This window comes from Danio rerio, chromosome 6 (genome assembly GCF_052040795.2).
Source record: "Danio rerio strain M-AB ecotype USA chromosome 6, GRCz13ab, whole genome shotgun sequence".
Classification (NCBI taxonomy): domain Eukaryota; kingdom Metazoa; phylum Chordata; class Actinopteri; order Cypriniformes; family Danionidae; genus Danio; species Danio rerio.
In genome coordinates, this window is record NC_141026.1 from 8,858,560 (window position 1) to 8,884,134 (window position 25,575).

The window sequence follows — 25,575 nt, forward strand, 5'->3', positions numbered from 1 at the left end:
TCCGACCTTTCCCAGTACTGGGTTGCTGCTGGAAGGGCATCCGCTGGTTAATCAGGGACTAAGTCTATGAATGTATGTATGTATGTATTGATGGATGGATGTGTGGATGCATGTATGTACAGTATGTATGGATGGATGTATAGATGCATGTATGCATGTATGTGTATGTATGTATGGATGCATGTACTGTATGTACGCATGCATGTATATGCATGTACGTATGTATGTATGTATGGATGATCCAACCCTGAACTAGCAAGGTGTATTTAAAGGGATACTTAGACACCCAAAAATGGAAAATTACTCAATATTTACTCACTCTCAAGTGGTTCTAAACATTTATGAGTTTCTTTTTTCTGTTAAATAAAAACAACTAAGGTTGAGTAAATGATGACAGTACTGTAATTTTTCGGGGGGTTTCTCTTTAGTAAATGTAGACATTAGGGATGCTTCTAACGATCAGCCAAAAATCGGTATCGGCCGATGATCAATTTTTATGATTTGATTGGTACTCCCCAATCAGACCAATCTCATAAACCGACCGCAGGTGTTTGTTTATGGGTTTACATGCAGAGAAAGACGCATGTGCACTCATCGGCAGCACTACCACACTTGAGAAGGTAAATAATGTGTGGCGGCAGGAGTGATCGATGTGGTGCCAACACTGCAGCTAAAATACATACAGATGTGGTGTGGCCTCTGTTTAGACAGTTTATTGGCGCGACTCGTGCGAGTGATGGTCTCTTTGCTGCAGCCAATGCATATCCAGTGTTTTGAATGTTACTGTCATGCAAGCAGAGCAATCTCCCCTTACAGTTATATTCATAGTGGCTCCATGACGCCCACAAATGAGATAAAATACCTCAGAAATCGTAGAGACAAAATTGAATTAGCAAGAGAACCTTACATTTATTAGGTTAGATCAAAGACTAGAATACATAAGAATGGAGAAAAGTGTAACTTTCAATATGGTGAATAAAGCCACGCCTACTGGTACAGGAGCAAATCATTAATCGCTATTTGGTAAAAAAAAAAAACGCCATCTTGTACAGGATCCAATCATTGATCACTATAGACTGATGATACTCTGGGGGAGGGGCTTGGACCATACGTGAGTTTCTGCAGATTTTGTGTGATTTATACATTTAGAAATGAAACTAAACGGACAGTTGTTGTTCAATTTTAAAGGTGATTCCTAATATGTAATTCAATCGTAAGCTTGGCAAGTAGTTTTGGAGAATTTGATGTTTACCCATTCAGACTGAATGCCCGAGCATACTGCCCGAGAAGTGTTTCAAAAATGCCCGCAGAGTGAAATGACTTGCCTAAAGGTAAAAGCTTACTTTGGTTAGATGCATCCTACTCTTAGGTAAGGAGAGATCTCCACTTAAGTATCATACTTAGAGGGAAAATGTGCTTAATGTATTATAAAGCTTGAAGCATCAGAATCAGTACTCTGTATAGGCCAATCACTATGACAAGGAAATTGTTCTCAGTATCGGCTGCAAATATCCGGATCAGAGCATCCCTAGTAGATACAGTATGATGTTATCGATTAGTGTTATGCAGACAAGTGAGCCTACACTCAAAAAAAAAAAAATACTTTTGGTGCTTGTTCAAACTAGTTAAATGACTTTAAAATAAGTGAAAACAACACAATTCTTAGGTTTTTTTTTTGGGTACAACCTTATTGTTTTATGTTCAATGAGGTTAACTTAATCCATTTGTGTTGGGACAACATGAAGGAATTGTGTGTAACCCAGTATTTTTACAGTGTATGTTGAAGGCATCAAGTACTTGAAGTGTCTTGAATTGCAGCTCAACAGTAAGCACTTAAATTTTTTAACTCAGCTGTTGCTAAGGCTACTAAAGTCTTGCCAGCATTATCGATAAGCACTCATGAAACAGTTCATCTCCACTGATGTGATAGAGAATGCAGTCACACTGACAGCTCACTGAGGCAAACACAGGGTCGTGCCACAGCTGTGGAGAACATCCGCTTAGTCATATGCGGCAAAAATAAGGTAAACCACATGAACGACTCATCTCGCTTTATAAAAATGGAGCATATGTGTGCAAAGAGCATGCAGGGTGGTGTGGTGCATGCTAAAGGGACAGTGATGGCTTCTGTGTGACTGTATATTACCATAACATTAATTATTATTACTTATTACTTGTTAGCACAATTTGGAATCGTTTAGTAATGTATTACGAATAAAGAAGTTATCCAGGCAGAAAATAGACTGATGAGCAGATATAACTAGTTTCAATATATCTGGGTTCAGTTTGAGTACCTAGTTTCAGTTGTGTTTTATGTATTGTTTGCATGCATGGGTAAGGATCACTGCTATTGCACAATACTAAATACTTTGCTTTGGTGTTTTTACAAACCTCCTGAACCTATATTATACATACACTTCCTGTGCATGTCTGTGGTGTTACATTATACTTGAAATTATGCAACCTTTTTTCTTAAATGCTGCATGTTAGTGTTTGACTCTTCTAAAGCATAAAAATACAATAATATGTTTGCAGATATTTAAGACACATATTAAGTGAACATTCTTGTTTATCTGAAAAGCAATGCTGAAGTCAGATATTCTGCTTTGAAAATGTGAGTTACTTGCCGGAACAGCAGTCTTTGTTTTGGTTCCTTTAATCTGCTCAATGCCAATTTTGCTAATTATTTTCACCACCCCGAGTTGCCTTGGGTGGAAATCAGCGTATTTCATTCATTCAGTCAGGAAGGCTCTCAAAGTGTCCGTCCGTGACTGAAATGCGACCTCTGGTGGACAGTAGCAGATTCCGAAATGAAACGCTGATTCGGAGTTCCACATGAGGTGGTTATTAATTGGCAAATAATATAAATATTACAAGCATAAACATTAGGTGAGCAGGTTACATTGTAACCCGGTGTCCTAACAACACGCTACATGACGAGATTTGCAGTGATTAGCAATTTGGCTGTTTGCACCAGACGAAACATGACAGATATTGAAATACAGCCAGTCTGAAGCACAGAATAGCGCACTTACTGCACTCCAGCGAAATGGTAATGTTTCTAATTTAGTTATAAACTTTAACATGATTAAATGTACATTACTATAACATTATTACAGTACTGGATCACTGATATGTGTTGGTGCACTGAGTCACAGTTCTAAAGTTTAATTTAAAACAGTTTTTTTCATTTGTCAAGATGATAGTGGTGATGATGGTGAACTATCTGCTTCTGCTTTCAGTAGTGTGGCAATAAATATCATGTAAAATGGCATTCAAACTCACATTTTCACCATTTAACACTTAATAAAGTGTACCTGAGGTGATCATTGTCAGTTTTCTGTTGTTTAGCTGCAAGAAATAGAAGTCGTTTCTAAAATCTAAACTTCAGGTGTTGGTTAAAAAAACAACTTCTTTTATTATGGAAAATATTGCTTCAAACGTGTGCTGTTGCTTTTATTTATAACATGATTTAAATCAGCCTTTAGGCTCGATAGTCATGCACAATCCTGCTGGTGTTGTCAATCTGGCAACCTGTGCTTTTGAGTGTTTGAACAAGGAGTGCAATACCTAGTTCAACCACTGGGTGGCAAACTTGCAAAAAAGTTTTTTTACCATGAAAAAAAGAGGAGTTTAGAATTTCAACATCTCAATAATTAAAAAACAAAGATTAAGTTATTTAATCGCTCATCCTCGTTTTCTGCAGTTTTTGAAGTTTAAATATAAAATCCTTTGTCCACTGTATTTGTATGCATTTTTCTTTTTAGATTATACTCTGAAATTTGACATCAAAATATATATTAAATTAACGTCTTTTCAATATGATGCATTATTTATTTAATTATTTAAAATGTGCCAATTTTTTTAAAAAAATGCAAAATTTAAGGTTAGTATGACTAAAAAACTGAAGGCCACTTTAATAGTGCCAAAAAAGTAAAATAATTTTGACTTATAAATGCAACTTTGTAACATTTTTATTACAATAATTGATTAAAAACATGTTACTGTAAATATGTTTATTTAAATATTTACCGCCATTTTAAGGTTTCGGTGTTGTTATAAGTTTGCATTTTTGTTCATGTTAACAACTTTGTCCTGTCGCTGTATACAGTATTTGATGCAGTGAATATTTTAGCATTAACAGATCGACTGCTTTTTCATCTTTGCTTAAAAGTTATGTTAGCTTATAAGAGTTAAGAACATGAGTTATGCAAGGACTTAATTTATGTCAAAATCAACACTGTCAGAAGGGCTGCATGATATTGGAAAAATTTAACATAGCGATGTTTTTTATATTCTGCCATATATATTGCGATATTAATACAATTTTACTAGATGAATAGAATAACGATTTGGGAAGAATTTGTAATTTTAGATTTTTGATTGGGATGATTCAGTAGGGGAGTGCATAAAACAAACAATCTACAAGCAAAAATAAATTCGCCCAGTGTGGCATTCAAGCTAGAACCGTCAATATAGGAAAAGATACAAATAAAATAAACAGTTTTATTGTTTTACGAGTCGTCGAACAGCATTTACTGTACATATTCAGTAATAATCAACCATAAAATAATACTGCATAGTCTTGGTTTTGTAAACAATTCAATAAAATTAATCGTTAGTTACAAATAAATTACAAACGGTACAATTTCTTATGCCTGAATGCTTTTAAAACCCTCACACAGTCACAGGCGTCAAAAAACACTAGCAAAATTATCAATTATAGTCCAGACTCAGCATTGCATATACTTGTGATGTGACTATTGCGAATGATCACATTGATAACGGAAAGCATATATTGTGCAGGCCTAGTCAGAAATAATGTTGATATTGCTTTACTTGTACAAACTCCTGAATACTACATCTAGAAAGAAAACTCATGGAGCGACGGAGCTAGAATATCAGAGAAACTTGTGGGTGGGCTATTTTGATCAGCAAGTAACCGCCTCGCGATCAAGCAAATTACCCTAGCAACCGCATAATAATGAGCCTCCAGCTACTCTCGATACCTTAGCAACCGCATATCATTGCCCTGGCAAACATCCAGAAAGTGGGTGACTGTGGTGGTGAGGCAGTATATAAAAGTTTACTTCAGTTCTCACACATTTCCTCTTTCCAAAATGTGAAGCTGACATCGAGCCAAGCATTAGAGCGAGAGAATTTTCAGAGAAAACACACACAAAGCCACTGCCGACTCGCTCTGTGTTTCCTCAGGGTGTACTGCGGTTTCTCATGAATGTGCATAAATCAGAGGACGGGTCGTGGTGATTACGACAGTAAAGCTATGATGAAAGAGACATTATTATATTTGCTGCAACATTCGCAGCCTTCCCTCGTGTAAACGGTTGATAATGGTGAATATTAGGGGTGGGGGGCGTGTCGGTTTGTGTTCATCTGAAGGTGAGAGAGTGTTTCATCTCAGTTCCCATGATCCCCTTCCCCTGAGGCTCCATTCATCTCTCACGGTTTCCTGTGCGGTATGTCAGTCAGGTCTGCTCTCCAGCAGGGTAAATATACATTCAGTCCATCCAGCCGCCCCAGAACACATATTTGATGGAGTCCTCTCTGCTGTATTTACAAGAGCTCTTCAGCATGACTTAATTTAAAAACTTAAAGGGTTAGTTCACTCCTAAAATGTAAATTCTGTCATTAATTACTCACCCTACACTCAAAAAAGTTACTTTTGCTGCTTGTTTAAACTGCTTATTTAAAATTAGTTGAAAAAACACAATTCTTTAGGTTTTTTTAGGACAAATTAATTGTTTTATGTTCAAGCTACTAAATTTTGTAAAAATCCTTAAGTTAACTTAACTGATTTATGTTGGGACAACATGAAGGAATGGTGTGGATCCCTGCATTTTTACAGAGTAATGTCTTTGGACTTACTTCAGTCCCCAGAGACCTTTTTTATCCTCCATAGACAGCAATGGTCTCAAGACATTTAGGGTGCTTTCACACTACCACTTTTGGTCCGCACCCGGGTTCGTTTGACATCATAGTACGGAACGTTTAGCTAGTGTGAACGTGTCTTCTCAACTTGGGTGCGCACCCGTGAACCGTACCCAAGTCCGCCTGAAAGAGGTGGTCTGGGGTACAATTCATGCCAACTCTGGTACGGTTCACTTCTGATGTGAATGCAATCGTACCAAATCACGGAAGTGAACCGCCAACTGTAAAACAAACTATCATTTTCATAACGTTTGTTCGTGTTTGTGTGTGTGTGTGTCACGTTTCGTACTTAGGTGACACGCATGGGACTGAGCCAGGGCAAACAGTGATACACAGTGATGTCTGCTTGTCTCCTCCAAAAACAGCTTCTGCAGACACTGTGTGATGTTCTGAATGTTTATAATATTTTTGCGGCAGATGGACGCGAGTCGCTTTCTGTATGTCCGAAACGAAAAGCTTCAGCAAAAGCTGAATGACCATGATGTGCAGAAGTGTTTCCATTTTGGCGCTTGCTTTCATGACTGTCACCTAGCAACGGCCGTAAACAAAACAGCAGCTCGATGACGCAAGCATACCGGGGTTCAGAAGAAAAAAAGACAGTGTGAACACAAACCAACCGATGAGATTTCTTCTCCAAAAGAAAAACTATAATCAGACATACTGTGAAATATTTAAAAAAAAAGATTAAAAAAAATCAAGGGGAGATAATAATTCTAAATTTAACTGCATATACGTATGGAAAGCATCATCAATGCACCGAGATATCGTATTGAACCAAATCAATGGCATGATAATCATAACTGAACCGAATCATGGGACCAGTGTAGGTTCACACCCCTTGTAAACACATACTCTAATCTGTCAACAAAAGACAAAGGCAAAGTTGTTTCTACAGGCATACAAATGTTTTCTTGGAGCGTCGTGTGATTACAGTGAACCACTGAAGTTACAATGATTGTGGTTCATTTTCAAATTCAAGCTTATTTGTATATAATTTGTATATACTCCTATTTACAAAAGCTGCACATTATTGCATTAGAATCAGATTAAGTTAAAGTTACAATCAAATCTAAGTTATTATATATAAACAGGACTTTGAACATCTTGAGATCATTGCTGTCTATGGAGGATGAGAGAGCTCTCTGATTTCATCTAAAATATCTTCATTTATTGTCCTGTTACAAGCCCTTTTACTAGCTCAGATTAGAAATTATGAATTTTCTGTTTAATATGCAAAATGTAAAATAGTTGCATGGGAAAAATACAGGAAGCCCTCATTTTTAACAATGCTTGCAAGAATTGTCTCATTGTTTGGCCTTAGAAAAATGTATGTATATTGTTAAGAGAAAACCTGAAAAGTTTCTCAAAATATGAAATCCTTTGGTAGGATTAGTGAAGCTGATACAAATCCTTTGCCTGTATAACTTGTATCACCTGCTAATGATATACCATTGTTTTGATACCTTTATATTGTGTGTGTATGTACATGAATTTTTATGTACATTTAAAAAAACAAAATCTTAATTTATGTTCCAAAGAGGAACGGATGTCTCAGGGGATTGGAATAACCAGCACGATCTCACGAGGAAACAACTATTTTATGTTTTGTCAGTTTAGTGGCTAATTCGTACAAATTCAAGTTCAGCCGTACAAAAATGTATGATTTAAAAAAGGAGGCGTGGCACCAAACCCCACCCCTAAACCTAACCGTCTTTGGGTGAAGAGCAAATCGTACTAAATTATACTAATGAGATTGTTCAAATTCATATGAATTAGCCACTAAATCAGAAAGTTACAAAATGCCGTGAGATAGCGTTGGAATGACATGAGGATGTATAATTAATAAAGGAACTTTTGGGTGAACATGTCCTTTAAATAATTACTTTTTAATTTGTAGTCTTAATTCTTTTGAACTAGATTTCTAAATATGTTTAAGCAGCAAACAGAGAATGTTAAAGAAACCTCAGTATTAGAAGTTGTATGGCAAAATATAATTAAACGATATTACTTATAAAATGCATATTATTAATAAAACGCATGAAATATTTCAATTTTTATAAATTCACATTCATTTTGGGCAATGGGGGCTGCCATTACAGTATTAGTGCAGCCCAGTGGATGACATCAGACGTCAGAGCTACTGGAGGCAATACAACTCGTAATACAAAATCACAATACAACGCCACATGCCACTTTTAGATGTTATTTTCAGTGAAAGGACTATCAATATGAAAATGACTGTGCATTTACCAGAAGTAGCTGTTGTGCAAATTATACAAAATAAACAACTAGTTTGTTCTAGCTTTCACAAAAAAAAAAACTATTAGTTTCACTGCCTTTTCCTTGTCTAGATTAATTGCACCTATTTTGCAACATAATGACTTGCTTTCAGACTTGCTAAAAAAAAATAAAAAATCAGCTTGGTATTCCAGGACCATTTTTAAAATGAAGTTTTGCATTTAATGATATTTAGATGATTTTTCTCTAAAAATACACATCTGAGCAGCAACATTGTGAGATAATAAATGTTTATCATAACATGTAATTGCCATACAATTTAGCTCTCTGGATGAGTTTCTAAATCACAATAGCAATTAAGTAGGTGTTGATCTCATATCTTTACAGAAAGTGGCACGTTTCCATAGCAACAGCTTGGGTGGGCACACCTGATAATAAAGGGTGCGAAGAGCGCATTGTTTCTCGCATTGTCTGTTGCAGTTTTTACTTGTTTTTAATTCTCTTTCCCTCTTTATTTGTGCCTGACGGATACGCAGAGCTCCACATTTTAATTAGCATCGAACTTTTCTGTTGAGACCTGAAGAGAGTGAATCATCAAAGGCTGGTGTTTTTTTTTTTTTTTTGTTTATTCCTCGGTGCTATTCTCGGCAAAGTTTGTCTCCAGAACTCAGATGAGACAGCCTGTTCCCCTCGCGGCCGTTTGGAAGTTACCCATTAGCCTTGGGGAGGAAGATGAGTAAACACTTTCATTCTTTGGTAAAAAGCATATCTCTGCCCTCTCGCAAAGCACATGAGAGACACCGGAAGGCTCTCAGTCGCAGTCAAGGCCTCATTTGAGTTTTAAAGTCCTGTGATTTTTCTGCCACGGAAACCCACAGGTCTTCGTAACCCGTGTCAAAACAAGCTAGAAAAGAGAAGCGTTTTGTTTAATCTGCATGTATTTACTGGTCCGGCTTGTATTCGTTGGCACAATCTCAAACGAAGGTGGATTTATTCTGTTTAGCCTTGGCACTTCCATATATTTATTATAGACGCCCATATTTGTTCCCTCCTCAAGAAACAGACTACTTCTCCTGCGGGGTATGAACATCAACAAGGATCAAACGCTGCAGTCTGCAAGTGTTCATGTATGCAGACTGTGACGTGACCTGAAGGAGACACATAGCTTCTGTTCTCACCGACTGAACCGCTCTCTGTTAGCGCTTCGGGTCTTTATGACAGATATGAGAATGATGAAATGTCTTCATGAAAAGTGCTCAGACTTGCTCGGTCGGTGTATAATATATGAAATATATGCTTTTGATTGCTAAAAGGCAATGCATGAACTGGCAAAATTATAAAGATGCTATTAAAGTCAGGGTGAAACAGAAATTGTGGTTGTCTTTTCTTCTCTGTTGGAATGAATATCTGTGTAAAGCCTCTTTTGAAAGAGAAAAAAAGAAGAGCGGGACTTTATATTGTTGTGGTTTGCTGTTGCTGTGATCTCATGTCAGTGAACAGGTTTACAAAGTTTCAAAGATTAAAGTGCAGGATAGTTGGAGTTATTGTTTCCAGTTGTTAGGTTATTTTCCTCAGAAGTCTTTGGAACAAATTTGAGTAATGCCAGTCAATCAAAGGTTTTTATTTGTCCTTTTGTCCATGAGCAAAATCTGATTTGATCCTTGAACATTGTAGTTGTTGCGGCCAGGAAGAGTTTGATGTGTGCTGTTGATGAAGATGTTTTCTACATCTTGCAAATTCCTTTAATGAGTACTTTTAAAGCATGAAGACTAGAAATTAAGTCAAACTGACATCATTGATTACTGTTAGTTATCTTTGTTAAAATTGGTTAAAATTGGTTATACACACTGTTAAAAAATTCTGTTATTTTACTTTTTTTTAAAGGAACCGTAAAAAATAACAGACCCTAAATTACAGAAATTTATCACAAAATGATAGATGCTAATTTATAGAAAAACTTTCCATAAAATAACAGATGCCAAGTTACAGAAATTTATCATAAAATAACAGACGCTAATTTACAGAAATTTACCATGTAATAACAGAAATTTACTGTTAAATAAAATTGATTGTATAATAATGCCCGATTCACACAGGGCTTCAGCGTCATCGCTTAACTGAAGACGTGTTTGAAGTTGGGGCTGATGCTGATAGCAGCATCAGTCACTGAAATTAGTCAGAAATCAGCTACAGTCTGAGCTGGTGTATTTGCATACAGCTATCTGATTGACTGACGCTTCCGTTGATGCTTTAAAAGTTGAGAAAGTCCCAACTTCTGCAATGAGCAACGCCACTGATTTGGCGCTGAAGGATCCACAATGCCTGACATCCCCTATTCACAGTGAATGGGAAACGTTGACGCTGACGCCTCGTGCGAATGAGGCGCAACAGCCACTGATTTACAGAAATTTATCTTAAAAATAACATTGCTAATTTGCAGAAAATTTCCGTAAAATAACAGACACTAATTTACAGAAATTTACTTAAAAATTACACACTAAAATACAGAAATTTATTGTAAAATAACAGCTCTAATTTACAGACATTTACTGTAAAATTACACGCTAAATTAAAGAAATTTACTGTCAAATTACATACTAAATTACAGATATTTATTGTAAAATAACAGTGCTAATTTACAGAAATTTACAATAAAATAACAGTCGCTAATTTATAGAAATTTACTGTAAAATATCACGCTAGTTTACAGAAATTTACTGTAAAATAACATGCTAAATTACAGAAAGTTCCTTACATTTTAATTTTCTGTAAAGTTTTATAATTTAACAGCCATAATTACCTTTTTTCCAGCACCCCAGCAGCTGAAGTTTTTTTAAATAACAGATTTTTTTTACAGTTTATATTTAATTGGGTATATATCCAATGTCAATTTTAACAACAAATAACAGTTACAGTATTAGTAACAGTAGTCAGAAATAAAAATGTCTTCGTACTTGTTGAAAGTACAGTAGCCAGTGTCCATTATGTCCTTCATACACACCCTTGTCAACTAAATCTGTTGTTATTGCTGTGTTGTTGTTGTGAAACAAATAACAGTCCAGTTTAGCGATGACATCCTATTGATAAACTAAGCAGTGTTAAAATGATTCAAGGCGAGCTGCTTATACATCGTATGCTCAGTTTGAAAAATCATACATAAACATCAAGCAGGTTAAACAATAGTTACAGTTATTAATAATAGTAGGGCTGCGCAAAATATATCGTTCTGCATTGATATCGCAATGTGTGTGTCTGCAAGTCACATGGCTTGTCACAATGTTAAATTGGGATTATAGTCGATCAACAATTGATTACACATGAGATTTGTGGAGTCATTGCAACATATAACCATAACAGAGTGAAACTTTATAATTTTCATGTGTTTTAAAGGCATTTTAAGAGAGAGTAAAGAATTGACACAATAACATAAAACATTTGTAACTTTAATGAAGAAAATTTTACTGATTTATTCAACAATGAAGACTATACAGTGCTATTTTACATTGCTAAATTTCTGTATTTGTGTAACTTTTCAGAAAACCATCAAGAACTGTTTATTTACTTTTTTCTTTGCTCTTTTGTAATTATTCTTGCAATTTTATTTTCATACATGATTCACACACTTACAAAAACCAACCCAACCAATCTAAATGAATGGTTTTTTCATGATTAGAGCTATGCAAGTCATCTGGTGAAATTGTTTTTGTATCGCAATATATATCGCAGTAAAACAAAATATCGCAATGTCAGATTTTTCCCAATATGCCGCAGCCCAAACTGATGGGTTACTAATTAAAAATGTAGTCTATTGATTTCTTCATATACTGTACAGAACCGTACTGTACCGTTCCAATCATCTACTTCCCATGCCTCAGATTTCAGTCAACAGTTCAGGCATGTGTTTTTGGAGCTGAAGAATTCTCCGGAGCTCCAAGCTGAAATGTGGATACTGTGTGGTAATGGTCATTTGGATTCCAACCCTTGATGTACTGTAAGAGGTCAACCAATCCCAGCAGACTGGGCCATCTGACCAATGAGAGCAGAGCAGATGCTCACCAAGGCAGAAGAGACAGAACTCCTGTTTCAGACTCTGATGCTGCATTGTGTGTGACCTTGAATAAATATACCTGCAAACTTGATGTACGAGACCTCCAAAACAAAATTAGGAACATCACCTGTTTTTCCTATGGACATCATGACTTTGAATCTGTATAAATGAATGGAAACAACTATGAATCACAAGCTATGGGCATTAAAATAATTTTAATTTAACGTTTTTATAGTGCTTTGTCCGCTGTCTTTCTCTTATACAAGATGTCATGGTTCATCTGGTTCTGGTTTAGTTAGCCTGTTCTCCATCCCTAACTGTCATTGAGATGAATGAGAAGGCCAACAATTCTCACTCTGATTATTCATTTGGTCTTTTACTTAGTGTTAAATGTCCTAATTAGATTTTGTCATCCTGTTTTTTAGTGTAGTCAGATTTGAATAAATGTCTGGTCATTTTAATCTATAGGTTTAGTCAATGAAAATGTATTATATTCGTCATACAGAATAATGCTTACAATTATAAACACAATTACTGAACTGAGAATTACTTTGATGTAAGCACAAATTAAGTCAATGACAAATCATTTTTTAAATTGTTTTCTATATTATAAAAAAACACTATCTACATTATGAAAGCAAGTCGCATTTATTTAGCAACAACAATGGCAAACAATACTTTAAGATGCATGTTTAGATTAAAAAAATGTTCGTCACTGAGGTCTGATGGCAGATTTAACACTAGCTCAGACAGCTGTGTGAAAGAACACACTGACTTTATTACACTTTGATTTGAGCAGAATATTGCAGTAAAGATCAGCTGACTCCAACAACTATATTTGCCAAAGAATTGCTGGGTTTTTTTCAGTGCAGAGTAAGTGCATTTGACTGGCTGTCAGGTTAAAAATAATATTTATGTGACCAAAACTTGAGGAGAGAAGCTTGTAATAGGGGCAATCAAACTCATAACGCTTTGAAAAAAGGTGCCAAGAGATATTTTTGTTGCTATTTTTAGTTCCCATTAAAAAGTGACAAAAGACTAAAAGCAAATCACAATGAAATTCTGCTGAAGTGGAAAATACCCGGCAACATCAGGGCATGTCTGCTTTTCAAAAGAAAATTGTATTGTTCTGTTTGCTACTGTAGAATTTAATTTATCAAAATATAGTTAAATATTATAAATGTGTATAATGCATTTTAAAATATAGAATTAATTAAATCTCATTATAATAGACCAAGTGTCATATTTAGCTATTTTAACAATTCTGTACAGCAGAGTTTAGAGTTGTCAATTTAAAACAATACATTTTAAAATAAAGGTAAATATCCCCCGAAGCATGAATTTAATTAATTAATAATAATGTAGTTAATGAACAAAATATAGTTCCATTTTGCTGTCTACTAGCATGAAGGTTAATATTATTAAACTGGAAACAGAAATCTGCTCCTAGATAGAGATGTAATGAAACATTTGGACCTGGAGAAAATCAGATTCTCCCTAAAAAAGAAAGAAGACAAATTCTGTTGACCTTTTTCAATGTGGAGGTGCGCTCATTTATTGCGATTGTTTTAGAACTTCCGATTCAGTTGCCTATGGAATGAGTAGGAATTATAAATGGCAGAAAACAGTCAAACTACTCGCTCTACAAACATGAGGACAAAGCAGAACAATAAGAAAATATCAGTTTACAACATCAAGCAACAAAACAAGCTGTTTTTAACTTCTAAAAATGAATGAAAGTGAATGAGACCGGAAGTCTCGAGCCAAAGAGATTCAAATGGCTGACCCCACTCGTACACGGAGAATAAGATGTATAAAATCTGGCAACCTTTCATGGATTATTTTAAAAACATAAACTCTTCAAGAAATAGTTATATTAAAGAGCATTAGACTAATATAGATTCAATCAGAAAAGTTCTTTTGTTATTATTATTTTTTGTATTTATTTTATTATTTGTTTCCTTTTTGTATTTTTTCCTTATTGCATTCATCTTATATCACTAAAGTTATGTATGTATTGTTTGTATATTTGTTCTATTACATATTTTTATTGTCAATTGATGTGTAAATGTTTGTTGGACCAAATGTGTAAGTTGTTGTGTTTGAATGTCTAAAAAATTTTTAAAGTAAAATTTAAAGAAAAAAAAAAATTAAAATATGAATTAATTAAATCCCATTAATAATAAACAAAGTGTGATATTTAGCTATTTTTAATTAGCCATGCAACAATTTTAAGAGTTTAGAGTTTTAAATTTAAAACATCATATTTTAAAATAAAGGTAAAAATCCCATTCATTAAAATTAATTACTGAACAAATCAAAATATAGTTAAATATTATGAAGGTAAATAATGCATTTTTAAATAAAAAAACAATCATTAAATTTTATTAGTGTAATATTTGTTTTTTATTATCCATGCAACAATTCTGTATATCAGAGCTGAGACTATTAAATTTAAAACATCATATTTTAAAATAAAGGTAAAAATCCCTCAAAGCATGACTCGATTATAATTAATCAAAATATAGTTCAATATTATGAAGGAAAATAATGCATTTCATTAAAAAAAAACATTAATTGCCATGATCATTAACAAAGTGTCATATTTAGCGTTTTTTAATTACCCATGCAACAATTCTGTACAACAGAGTTTAGTTTTCAATATAAAAAAACATATTTTAAAATAAAGGTAAAAATCCCTTGAAGGATGAATGAATTAATCAATCAAAATATAGTTAAATTTCATAAATGTGTAGGATGCATTTTAAATATAGAATTATAATAAACAAAGTGTCATATTCAGCTATTTTTAATTACTCGTGCAATAATTTTGCATATCTGAGTTTTGCATTTAAGTCAACCTATTTTAAAATAAAGGTAAAAATCCTAAAGCATGAATAAATAATTCAACAATGTCTCCTAAATTGCAGGTCCAGGATGGAGCATGAAGCAGAGAAGTACCAGCAGCGACTGCAGGCTATAGCGGTACGGCCCACTGTTTGCATTTCATACATCACTACATGACAAGCCGAACCTGCTCTCAGCATGCAGTCGATTCATTTACCATTGAAACGACAGCAGCACTTAAGCCACGCAAATAATGTCACACAGAATCTATAGAAACATCCGTCACATTAGCATCTGCTGCTGTTTGACGACAGTTATTATTGCGGAAGCCTACACTTCCAGAGCCAGCTGTTATGAAATATATGATTGGAAGTTTTTTTCAAGCAAATTGGAAGATTTTGATATCGATTTTCTATTTTCTTCCAATTGTTTGAAGGTAGAAATAAGCAAATTCAATATGAGTACATGGATAATGTGTTTATTGGTTTAATCACATGCTGAATTATGTGCGCTGATTTTAAATTAGAGGAAACCACAGCACTGTATTCACGACCCACACAGAGACTATACATTAGGGCTGCATGATATTGGAAAATCTGATATTGTGATATTTTATTTTACTCTTATAAATTTTGAAATATTAATACAGTTTTACAAGATAGTTTGAATTGCATTATTTGACAGTTTTATGAGGAGCATAACAGTATTCAGGTACATAAATTTAGTAAATCAAACTGCAAAAGATGCTTTTCTTACCTTGTTTTGTCCAAATATCAAAAAATTCTTAGAGCAACTAGAAATATTGTTTTGTTATCACCGTCAGAAGAAAGCATTCAAAAGTAAGAGTTTTGAATCTGATGTACAGTACAAGCTCATGCATAGTACAATATGTATAGATATTTAGTTCAGCTTTAGATACAGATTTTTAAATATGTAATGAATAGTTAAAAACTTCATTGAAGATGACTGAATTTTGAAACCATTAACTTAAGTGATTTCCTAAACATGAGCTATAATGAAACAACTAATACTGGATACATTATTTACTGTTGCGGTAAACTGTTAAAATGTAGGGTTCCACACAATTCATCATGTTGTCCAAACACAAATCAATTAAGTTAGCTTAATCGTTTTTACAGATTTAAGTGGATTGAACATAAAACAATTAAGTTGTCCCCAAATAAATTTAGAAATTGTGTCATTTCAACTCATTTTAAATAAGTAGTTTGAACAAGCAACAAAAGTAATTTTTAGAGTGTAAAATAAAATGTAGGAAGTTCAATTTGTTGAAGCGAAAGTAGAAAATCTTGTGTTTTTCCATGTCTTTCATGTATGGTCTGTGCTGCTGTACGTCTATGGCCTCTATTTATACACTTCTAAAATTATTTTAGTCCAGTTTGTATACACGTCTGAGACAGAAATAGCCTAAATTAAAGTAAAATAAACCCAGCTGACCATCATACATTTAGAGCAAAAACTGCCCAGATACAATTTCAGGCTGGCGGATCGGTGCATCTCCACTGGTGTTAGATGCGTTCACGGGCCTGAATTATTAAGTATGATGGAATTTATCCAAACCAGGTAAAACTACACCAGACAACAGCAACCGGGAGGCTCTTCAGAGGCTCGCACACAAGCTAAATATTCATGTGCTCTGAACGCATTCGAGTGTTAATTTCAGCTCAGGTCCAGTGCACGATTATGACCAAAAATCAACATTTAAACAAAGGAGAAGCACTGATATGGAAATATCATGTTATATGGTTATGGTTTAGAAATATAGTCCACGACTCTTTAGCAAACTCCAACTCTTGTATTATAAAGTGTTAGTGTGTGTGTTTTTTTATATTAAATTTTAATACATTGCAGTGTTAGGGAGATACTTAATAAGCAAAGAGTCTTGTTTCTGTTTTATGGCTGTGTAACTGAAACAATCCTATTATTATTATTTGTTTATTATTGTTATTATTGTTTTATATTTGTTTATTATTATTATTTTCATTGTTATTGTTATTATTATTATTATATGCTTTTGTTATGGATTTAATTGTTGATGTGCATTATTCCTCTCAATATAATTTATCTTAGTATTATCATTATAGGTGTAGATATTATTATTATTAATAAACATTTGAATGATTGTGAATGATTGATTATTATTATTGTTATGAACAATAATAAAACTAAGTCCATTATATATGATTTTTATAATTAAAATAATTTTTGAATGGGTCGATGAATAATTAAAAATTATTATTATTATCATTATTATTATTATCATTATTAATGGTTGTGTCCTGTCATCCAGTAAATTGCATTTACGAATTAAAGTAATTCCACAGGGTCAGTAATCTCTGTCACAGCCGTGTTATTGTTGATCAGTCAGTATTTACGTCAGACAGACAGATGTAAAAGTACAGAAAAAGTGAGATTTCAGCAGAAAGTGTTGGTAGATTCGACATCCCCTGCCAAAACTGAAGAGCATCAAGCTAGCAGGATTCCTCTTTAAAGCAAAGCATGTGTCAGGATAGGAAACAGCATGTCAGCTTTCTCCAAAAGATCTTTTAAGTATATAGTATGATATAGTCTGTGATGTTGTCTGCTTGTAGGAGAAACGGCGGGTACAGGAGGAACAAGAGCGAGCCAGAAGAGAGATGGAGGACGAGAGACTGAGACTACAGCAGCTTAAGGTGTGAAAAAGTGTTTGCCCCCTTACTGATTACATTTTTTTGCATGTTTGTCACACTTGAATTGTCACACTTGACCCCACCACTAAACCCAAACCACATGGAAAACCTGTGGCCAATTTTAAATGATAAATCTTGTTTAGTATCTTTTTTAAGCATGTTCTAATAAACAATTTCAACATTGTAATACCACGGTCATTCCCAGGCCATTATATAAATGTGTCCATGTAAAACACGAAAACCAGTACACACACATACTTATTTGGAAGTGTTTGTGTATGGAATAATTGATGGCAGGCCATTGTGGAGCGGCTTTTACACCTTGGATGTGCGTTATTTTCAAATAATTCTGTGGGAGTCAATAATTACATTTAAACTACGGTCACAACACCTCTAGACACTGTTCAGATGTTGTAATTCAGGACATTTTTCAGGTTTTTCCTCAAACAGCTCATGTGTGTGACTAAATTTCCTATCTAAAGCCTTTTGTTTTGGTTTCTGACTGCTGTGTCGGTAAAATAACTGAAATCATTCAGCACCGTGAGATATAACTGCACTACGGTCAAAAGTGGCCTGCTGGAACTACTTTTGTACACTGTTGGATATTCATCAGCCAATCAGAATCAAGCAATTAACAGCCCCATAATTTATAATATAAAGTAATTTATCACACACAGAGAGACATATACTATTGTGGTTAATACTATGTTTGCTTATTTTGAAGTTTATTAGTAATTCAACACACACAGACCATATGGTATTGTATTTATTTTGAATTGTTGTTATAGTATTTTCACACACACACACACACACACACACACACACACACACACACACACACACACACACACACACACACACACACACACACACACACACACACACACACACACACACACACACACACACACACACACTAATGCAGTTAGTTTGCTTAATTTAAAGCATTTATAGTTATACATTATTGTGCTTATTTTGAAATGTTGTAGCAATTAAACACACACAAACATACACTATTTTGGTTATTTGCTGTTTTTGAATAGTTTATAGTTCAGTATAATTTAACACACACACACACACACACACCCATCTGCTTGACCTTATTTAGCAGCAGACACGTCAGGTCACGTTTGCGTTTAAACAGGCTGCGTCACAGGCTTTAATTTCACAGATGAAAGGCTTGCATGCACACACACAACTAAAACACACACCGTCACCAGAGCCACACATATAATACAAAATCCACCATTCAGTGTCTACAAACAGACACACACACACACACACATCCTGAGAAGTGAAACATTATCCTGAAGGTTTCATGACTCCTCCGACTTTTGTGTGTGTGTGTGTTTGCTCTCCATTGTTTTCATAATATTTCCAGATTGGCGTTCCCTCTTCCTATTCCTTTGTTTTCTTACTTGGTTCCAAGAATTTTTTTTAATATAAACACAGAAGGTGTGTGTACATTTACGGGTGTTACTTTAACTATTAGCCCTTTTGTTCAGTACGTGTAGAAAAACAACATCCTTAAGCAAACTGTTCACACTCACACGGCTAGTCATTTTCTTGTTTTACTTTGATTAGTTTTATTGACACTGTCATCATTTGTATGAAACATTACAGTCATTTACTCCTCAAATTAAACGACTCATAAAGACAGGCCTGGATCCAGTCTGATGGAAGGGGTGGGTTTTTTTAAAACAGAAACTGGACCTTTTTGCAGGTTTTTGTCTCATTTTTGGTTAAATTATGAGGTTTAAATACTGCATTTTAGTGATATTTTAAGCACATTTTTAGCTGGATTAGCTTGTTAGCTGGTCATCATAACTACGTTTCAATGTACAAAAAATTTCCTTAAGATTTACAATATGTACAAAATACAAATTTTACAAATTTATCACATATCATTAGTAGAAAAAAAGAGAATCTGTTAAAAGTTTTAAATTTAAAACTGTGGCCTACTGTCATTTATTAGACAAATATCAAACTGGCCAGCACATTCAACTATCCTCAGAATTTAGCCATTTGAAAGATTAAAATTCATTGATTTTAATATGAGCTGCTTTTAGTACTTTAAATATTTTATTGGTCTTTTTTGTTTTAAGAATAATATCAAGAATATAGTAGTGAAAGGGGACTTCACTTTCATCAGATTGTATTTATTAGACTCATGAAAAATAATTGTTTGCATTAGTTTGGGAGAAGCATCAAGGTGGTCACACAAGTCTTCACATTGTTTTATTGCTCAGCAACGTGAACACCTCCAAATGGTGTAAAATAAAAAGTCACATAACATATTTATAAGGGTATAATTTACCTAAAAATGTCACTTCTGTCTTAATGTAATAATGTATTTGCGGTCGTGAAATCACACGTGAGCTGACGCACTGTTTGTTTACCATCAAGAGAACGCATGTGTGCCTGAGAATGACGTATACTTTAGTGAACAGATCCTGCATTGGTCATTTTTTGTTTCAAGAATAAGGTCCAAGATTTAGAATAAAAGTTACTTGTAAAATGTTTTCTCTATTTAAAAACAATACAGTAGCAAAAGTTGATTACACCTACGTCAGATTGTATGTTTTCTTGCGAAGCTTGGACTTGGACAAAACTGATTACTGCAGTCACATCAAAGAGACAGCCAACAGAGGATTCCACTTAGTCTTAGAGCCTTTATCGATGGATTATTTTTAATATTTACTGTATGATGGCATCGCAGTCAAACCAGGACTAAAAAGGGCTTATTTATGGGACAATTCTGGACCTTTTTCAGTGAGGGGTGGGTCGACCCACCTGAACACCTCTTGATAGATGATTGTAATGAAACATCATAATTATAATTTACCTTTAAACAATATTTGCTCAAAAATAAACATCATTAACAGCAAATTCACAGCTCTAGATTTTTCTCTGAAACTCTACCAAAGGTTTTCACTTCATAACAAAAAATGCTTTAGAGAATCATCATCATGAGATAAACTATAAAGTGAAAAGTGAATAAAAAGTTCATTGGTTTGAAAATTGACAGAAAAGGTAAAATGTTGGTTAAATTCAACAACTATGACATGTTAAATAATATGTTAATGTGCAGAGTAGAGTCTGTCTTGTGTTAGCTTTTATTAGATGTCTTTTCAGTTTTCATGTTCATCATTTCCTGTGTGCATTTATCGGAGTTTCTCGTTGATCTGCATGTGTGCGTCAAAACAGACATGAGCATTTTTATGACTGATTTAAACACACACAAAAAACACTCTAGCTGTTCTGATTCCTCTGATGTATCCTTTCAGAAACGAGTCGTTACTTGTTTTTGCAGCAGGAGCTGAAATTACCAAAGGACTGAAAGTACATTACACAGCAGGAAATTTCATTTCAGACTTTAACCTTTTGGCATTCTCAAAATTGTGTAAGATGTTTTGCAGCCGATTTATTCACTCCTAGAGCACTGCAACTTTTCTGATTCTAGATTTGCACTGCTTTGAAGACCGCATGAAGTGGTTAAGCAAACAGCTTTACATAAAAAATAACATTTGCTGTTTGTTCAAACTACTTGGTTAAAATGAGCTCTTAAACTAAAATCTTGAGTTTTTTAAGGGGGGAAATGTAATTGTTTCATGTTCAATCCACTTAAATATGTAAAAACTTTAACTTTATTTCTCCTTCTTGTCCCAACACACTTTGATTGTGTGGAACCCAGCATTTTTATACAGCGTATGAATGCTTTTTGTAAAGTTTTTTTTTCTGCTCCATTTTAAAACTACTTATTTAAAATGAGCTGATTCAACAATTTGTGAGGGTTCATGTGACAACTTAATTGTTTTATGTTCAATCCACTTAAATATGTAAAAACAATTGAATTAACTTAATCGATTTGTGTTGGGACAACCTGAAGGAATTGTGTGGAACCCTACATTTTGTCACAGTGTATATACAAAATTAGGAGGAAAGACACTGTCATTTTAGAGACTACTTTTTCCCCAGGAGAAACAATATCAATATCAATTTTAAAGCATTCATCTGCTAAAAGTTAATTTTTCAAATTTTTTTCAGTCTATATTATACATAACAATGTAAATAAAAGTCACTTTATGAAACGTTTCGTTGCTTTTTCAGATAACAAATCCACTAGAGGGCGCGGTCTACATTTTAAGTATAAAAACTGTTACGTTTTGATTTGAATTTCAGATACACATCTGATACAAGCAGGGCTTGTTGTACACATCACTAGCCCCTTTTACACATACAGACCTTTCCGGAAAATTACTGGCAATTTTCCGGAAAGGTTGTATGTGTGAACAGGCCCTTTTTGAAAATACCGGTAAATTTGTTCCGGCTATTTTCTGGAAAGAGAAGTTGTAACATTACCAGTAATTTTCCGAAATGCTGCGCTGTGTGAATGCAGAAGGAAGATTGCCGGAAAGAGCGTGTACACGTTTAGGACGTGCTGACGTGAAACGTCTACTTTAGCCAATCAGAACAGTCAGACGCATTCACGTGCGCGCAGTTTATGAGAATAAAAGCCTTTGAATATTTTTCCAGACACCTTTAGCTGCTAGATGTTAGTCAGATAATGTTTCTATGTTCCTTCTTAATGCCAACTGTGTAAATAATTATCGATAAAATGTTTATGATAATCCGTTGTTGTTTACCTTCAAGCTTTGCATGTGCCCTTGAGCGCCCATAGCGCCAGCACACACACATATCAAGTACATCTCGACATGCGAAAGTGTTTCTCTATGTTTTCATTGGAGTTGTACTCAATACTGATGAAAGGGGCTACTGTAATAACAACTAACCTAAACTTATCCTTCAATCCAACCAATAGTGTTATCAAAAATAACACTATTTACATTTTGTAGCTTGATTTTAGACTCTATATATGCACTAAACTAACGAGATTACATTAAACTGTGAATTAAAAGGCACATGATGTTTTGAAAAATCAAGCAAAAGCAAGTGGATAAACAATAATTTCATATAAATAGTATTGCTGTTTTTCACTCATGGGGATTAAGCCGAACACTGGATGGTCGTATTTGCCTGTTGACCTCCTGTTTTGCTACATCTCATAGTCATTGTGTCTTTTGGTGCAAATTTCAGTGGTTTGAATAGAACAGCATTGTTGCATTTGTATCGCAATTGTGTCACTTTTGGTGTCAGTGTGCTCCAGTAAGCAGTGTGCTGTAGCTTCTTTATTTGGCTGTGAGTGTGAACTGCTGATAAGAGACACATTTAAATAATGTACAGGCCACTTTAATTACCTCTGCCTGTTTCTCTGACAGAGAAAGTCCCTGCGAGACCAGTGGCTGATGGAAGGACCTCCAACATCTCCTGACAGTGCAGGACCCCGATCTCCCCTCTGGGGCTCCAAAGCTCAGGAGATTGAGACACACATTACCAAGTACGCTTTTAATTGTCGTATTTAATTAACCCTGAGGTTGTGGATGGTTACCACAGCACTTATAGCGGTGGCTAAACTGATATACAAGTTGTTCAAGTTGTTTTTAGTAGGATTTTTACATTATCTGACAACAAAATGACAAACTTTATTTCAAAGCAAAAGTCTGACAGAAATTGACATGTAAATTATGAGTAAATCTTAATTATGACAAATGTAAATATATTTAGATAAATGTCAGCTGCCATGGAAAATTACTCATTTATGATTTACAGACTATTAAATAACAGAAGCACTGGATAAACGTTCATAGTTTGGGTATAAACATGAACATCTATAATAGCTATAAAACTGAAAAGATCCTGAAAGGACGCTTATTTAAATATATTCTTCTACACCAGTTTATTTTATAATACTTTATTAAGCAAAAACTTGAATGACAGTAAGTACATGACATGTAAACTGAATGGTATAATTTGCTTGTTTTGGACATTGTAATAATGAAATGCAGTTATGTAAACAACCAAAACATTACCCTTATTCTAAACCAACCCCACAAAAATAATAATAAAATCAAATTAGTTAATAATAAAAAAAAGAATAAAATGTATGCTAAATACTAAAAGAAGAAGATGAAAGAAAAAACAAGGGGGGGGGGGGGGGGCTTACGTCTACAAAGAAGGTAAAGCTCAAAGAAGGTAAGGTCTAGACAAAAGAAACCACAAAAGATTATTAAAAAGTCTCGACATATGACTTCCCCTTTCCCTAATGGAGTATTTCATTTTTTTCAAATGTAAAAAAGACATTGGACCCTATCATACACCCGGCGCAATATGCGAAGCAAATGTTATTTGCTTAGTTTTTGTTCCACACAAGAGTCGTTTTTCACGGTTTGGACCACGCTGTTTAAATAGCAAATGCATTTGTGCTCACGTGCTCCCATAGACGTTCTGGTCTGAAAAATGAGGTGTGTTAAGGTGCACTGCTGGCACGTTACTGTTTTGAGGAACTAAAATAGACTGCGCAATAGACCAGCTGAGAGCAGGTCAAAAGTCCACCGCAGAGCGCGTTAGTTGTGCGCCTCGCTTACACATTGCTTAATACACTCAAGATGTACAGCAATACGCAAATATCTTTACAAATAAAAAATAATTGAAGGTATAAAATAATACAATAATTATTATTTTCTACATAAATATAAAAAACACTGTCTTCATGCCTTCTTCGTCTCTGGTGGCTTTTTTTTTTGTTTTTTATTCATGACAATTTGCTTTTGTATAATGTTATTATTATCATTAATATTATTTATTATATGCAGATTTATATTTGTTTTATTAAAAACAAGCTTAGATTTGTCTACCGGTTTTGGACTATAAAAGGCATTGCATGTGTGTTTGGATATAACTCCGTTTTTTGACCACACTTTGTTAATATTGTTCATTTTTTCATTTGCCGGAAACTAGAACTGAATTTAGAAATAGTTTTGAAACGAATATTTGCGCTTAAAAAATTAAATTTGTAGATCTGTGCGCACAACATGTTTCCTTATACGCAAAAGAGAGTGAAAGTAAAGAATCTCTCATTCTCGCGCTGCTGATGCCCTGTTTAACAGTTTTCTAGCTAGTGAAGTGTTCAGTTTTTCCACTTACAAAGTCTGTCATGTAAATAGCAAATGCACCATGGTGCGACACAACTGACTCTTAAAGGGAATGAGAGATGAGACTCTGATTGATTTATTCTCAAAACACACCCATAACTCATTAAGAGTATAAGCTCAACCCTGTTAGACCATGCGCCAAGGCGCAAAATGTATTTTTCGGTGTTAAAATAGTTAAAGTGGATTCGGACACACGCCCTGCGCCTTGGACTTTGTGTCTAGATCATTAAAATAGAGCCCATTAGGTCCTGCATCCAGGACAGATTTGCAGGGTCACATGGGGATTTTTCCAATTTAGCAAGATCTGCCTTCTGGCTAACAATGAGGCAAAAGCAATAACATTTATATTGCACTTTTTTTTAAACCTCCAGGAGGGCGAAAACCAAAAATTTCAATTATTAGGCAGGGTTTCACAGAATGATTAAGAGCACTTGACAGCATGTCAAAAAAGAAGACCAGAAAGAATTAAATTTAGGCAGGTGTAAAATGTTTGTGTTAGGGGTGTCAAAATGTATTGTTTCTTCCGTGCACCACAATGCAGACGCTGACAATTCAGTATTGGTTCAGTAATAGATCCTAACACAGCTATGGCGAGGGAGGTAAGAGCAAGTAATTAAACCACTCCAGCTACTTAAAAAAACGCAGAAACTGTGCACAATTCACTGCATGTGTGTTTGCTGGACAATCTTTCTCTGACACTGAAGTTACAGCAGAAGCCCGCATTTTACTGGAGAAAATTAAAGCTGTAAACTAG

General features: G+C 34.5%; 1 protein-coding gene across 2 annotated transcripts in view; it reads left to right on the plus strand.

The window, feature by feature from the left end:
- palm3 (paralemmin 3) overlaps window positions 1-25,575 on the plus strand; it is an 86,902-nt gene that overhangs the window by 42,278 nt on the left and 19,049 nt on the right. For both annotated transcript variants that reach the window (NM_001080085.2, XM_087256125.1), the window contains 3 exon segments: window positions 15,166-15,220; window positions 17,692-17,772; window positions 23,049-23,167. In NM_001080085.2, coding sequence (NP_001073554.2) covers window positions 15,173-15,220; window positions 17,692-17,772; window positions 23,049-23,167 — 248 coding nt within the window. In that variant the 5' untranslated portion in view covers window positions 15,166-15,172.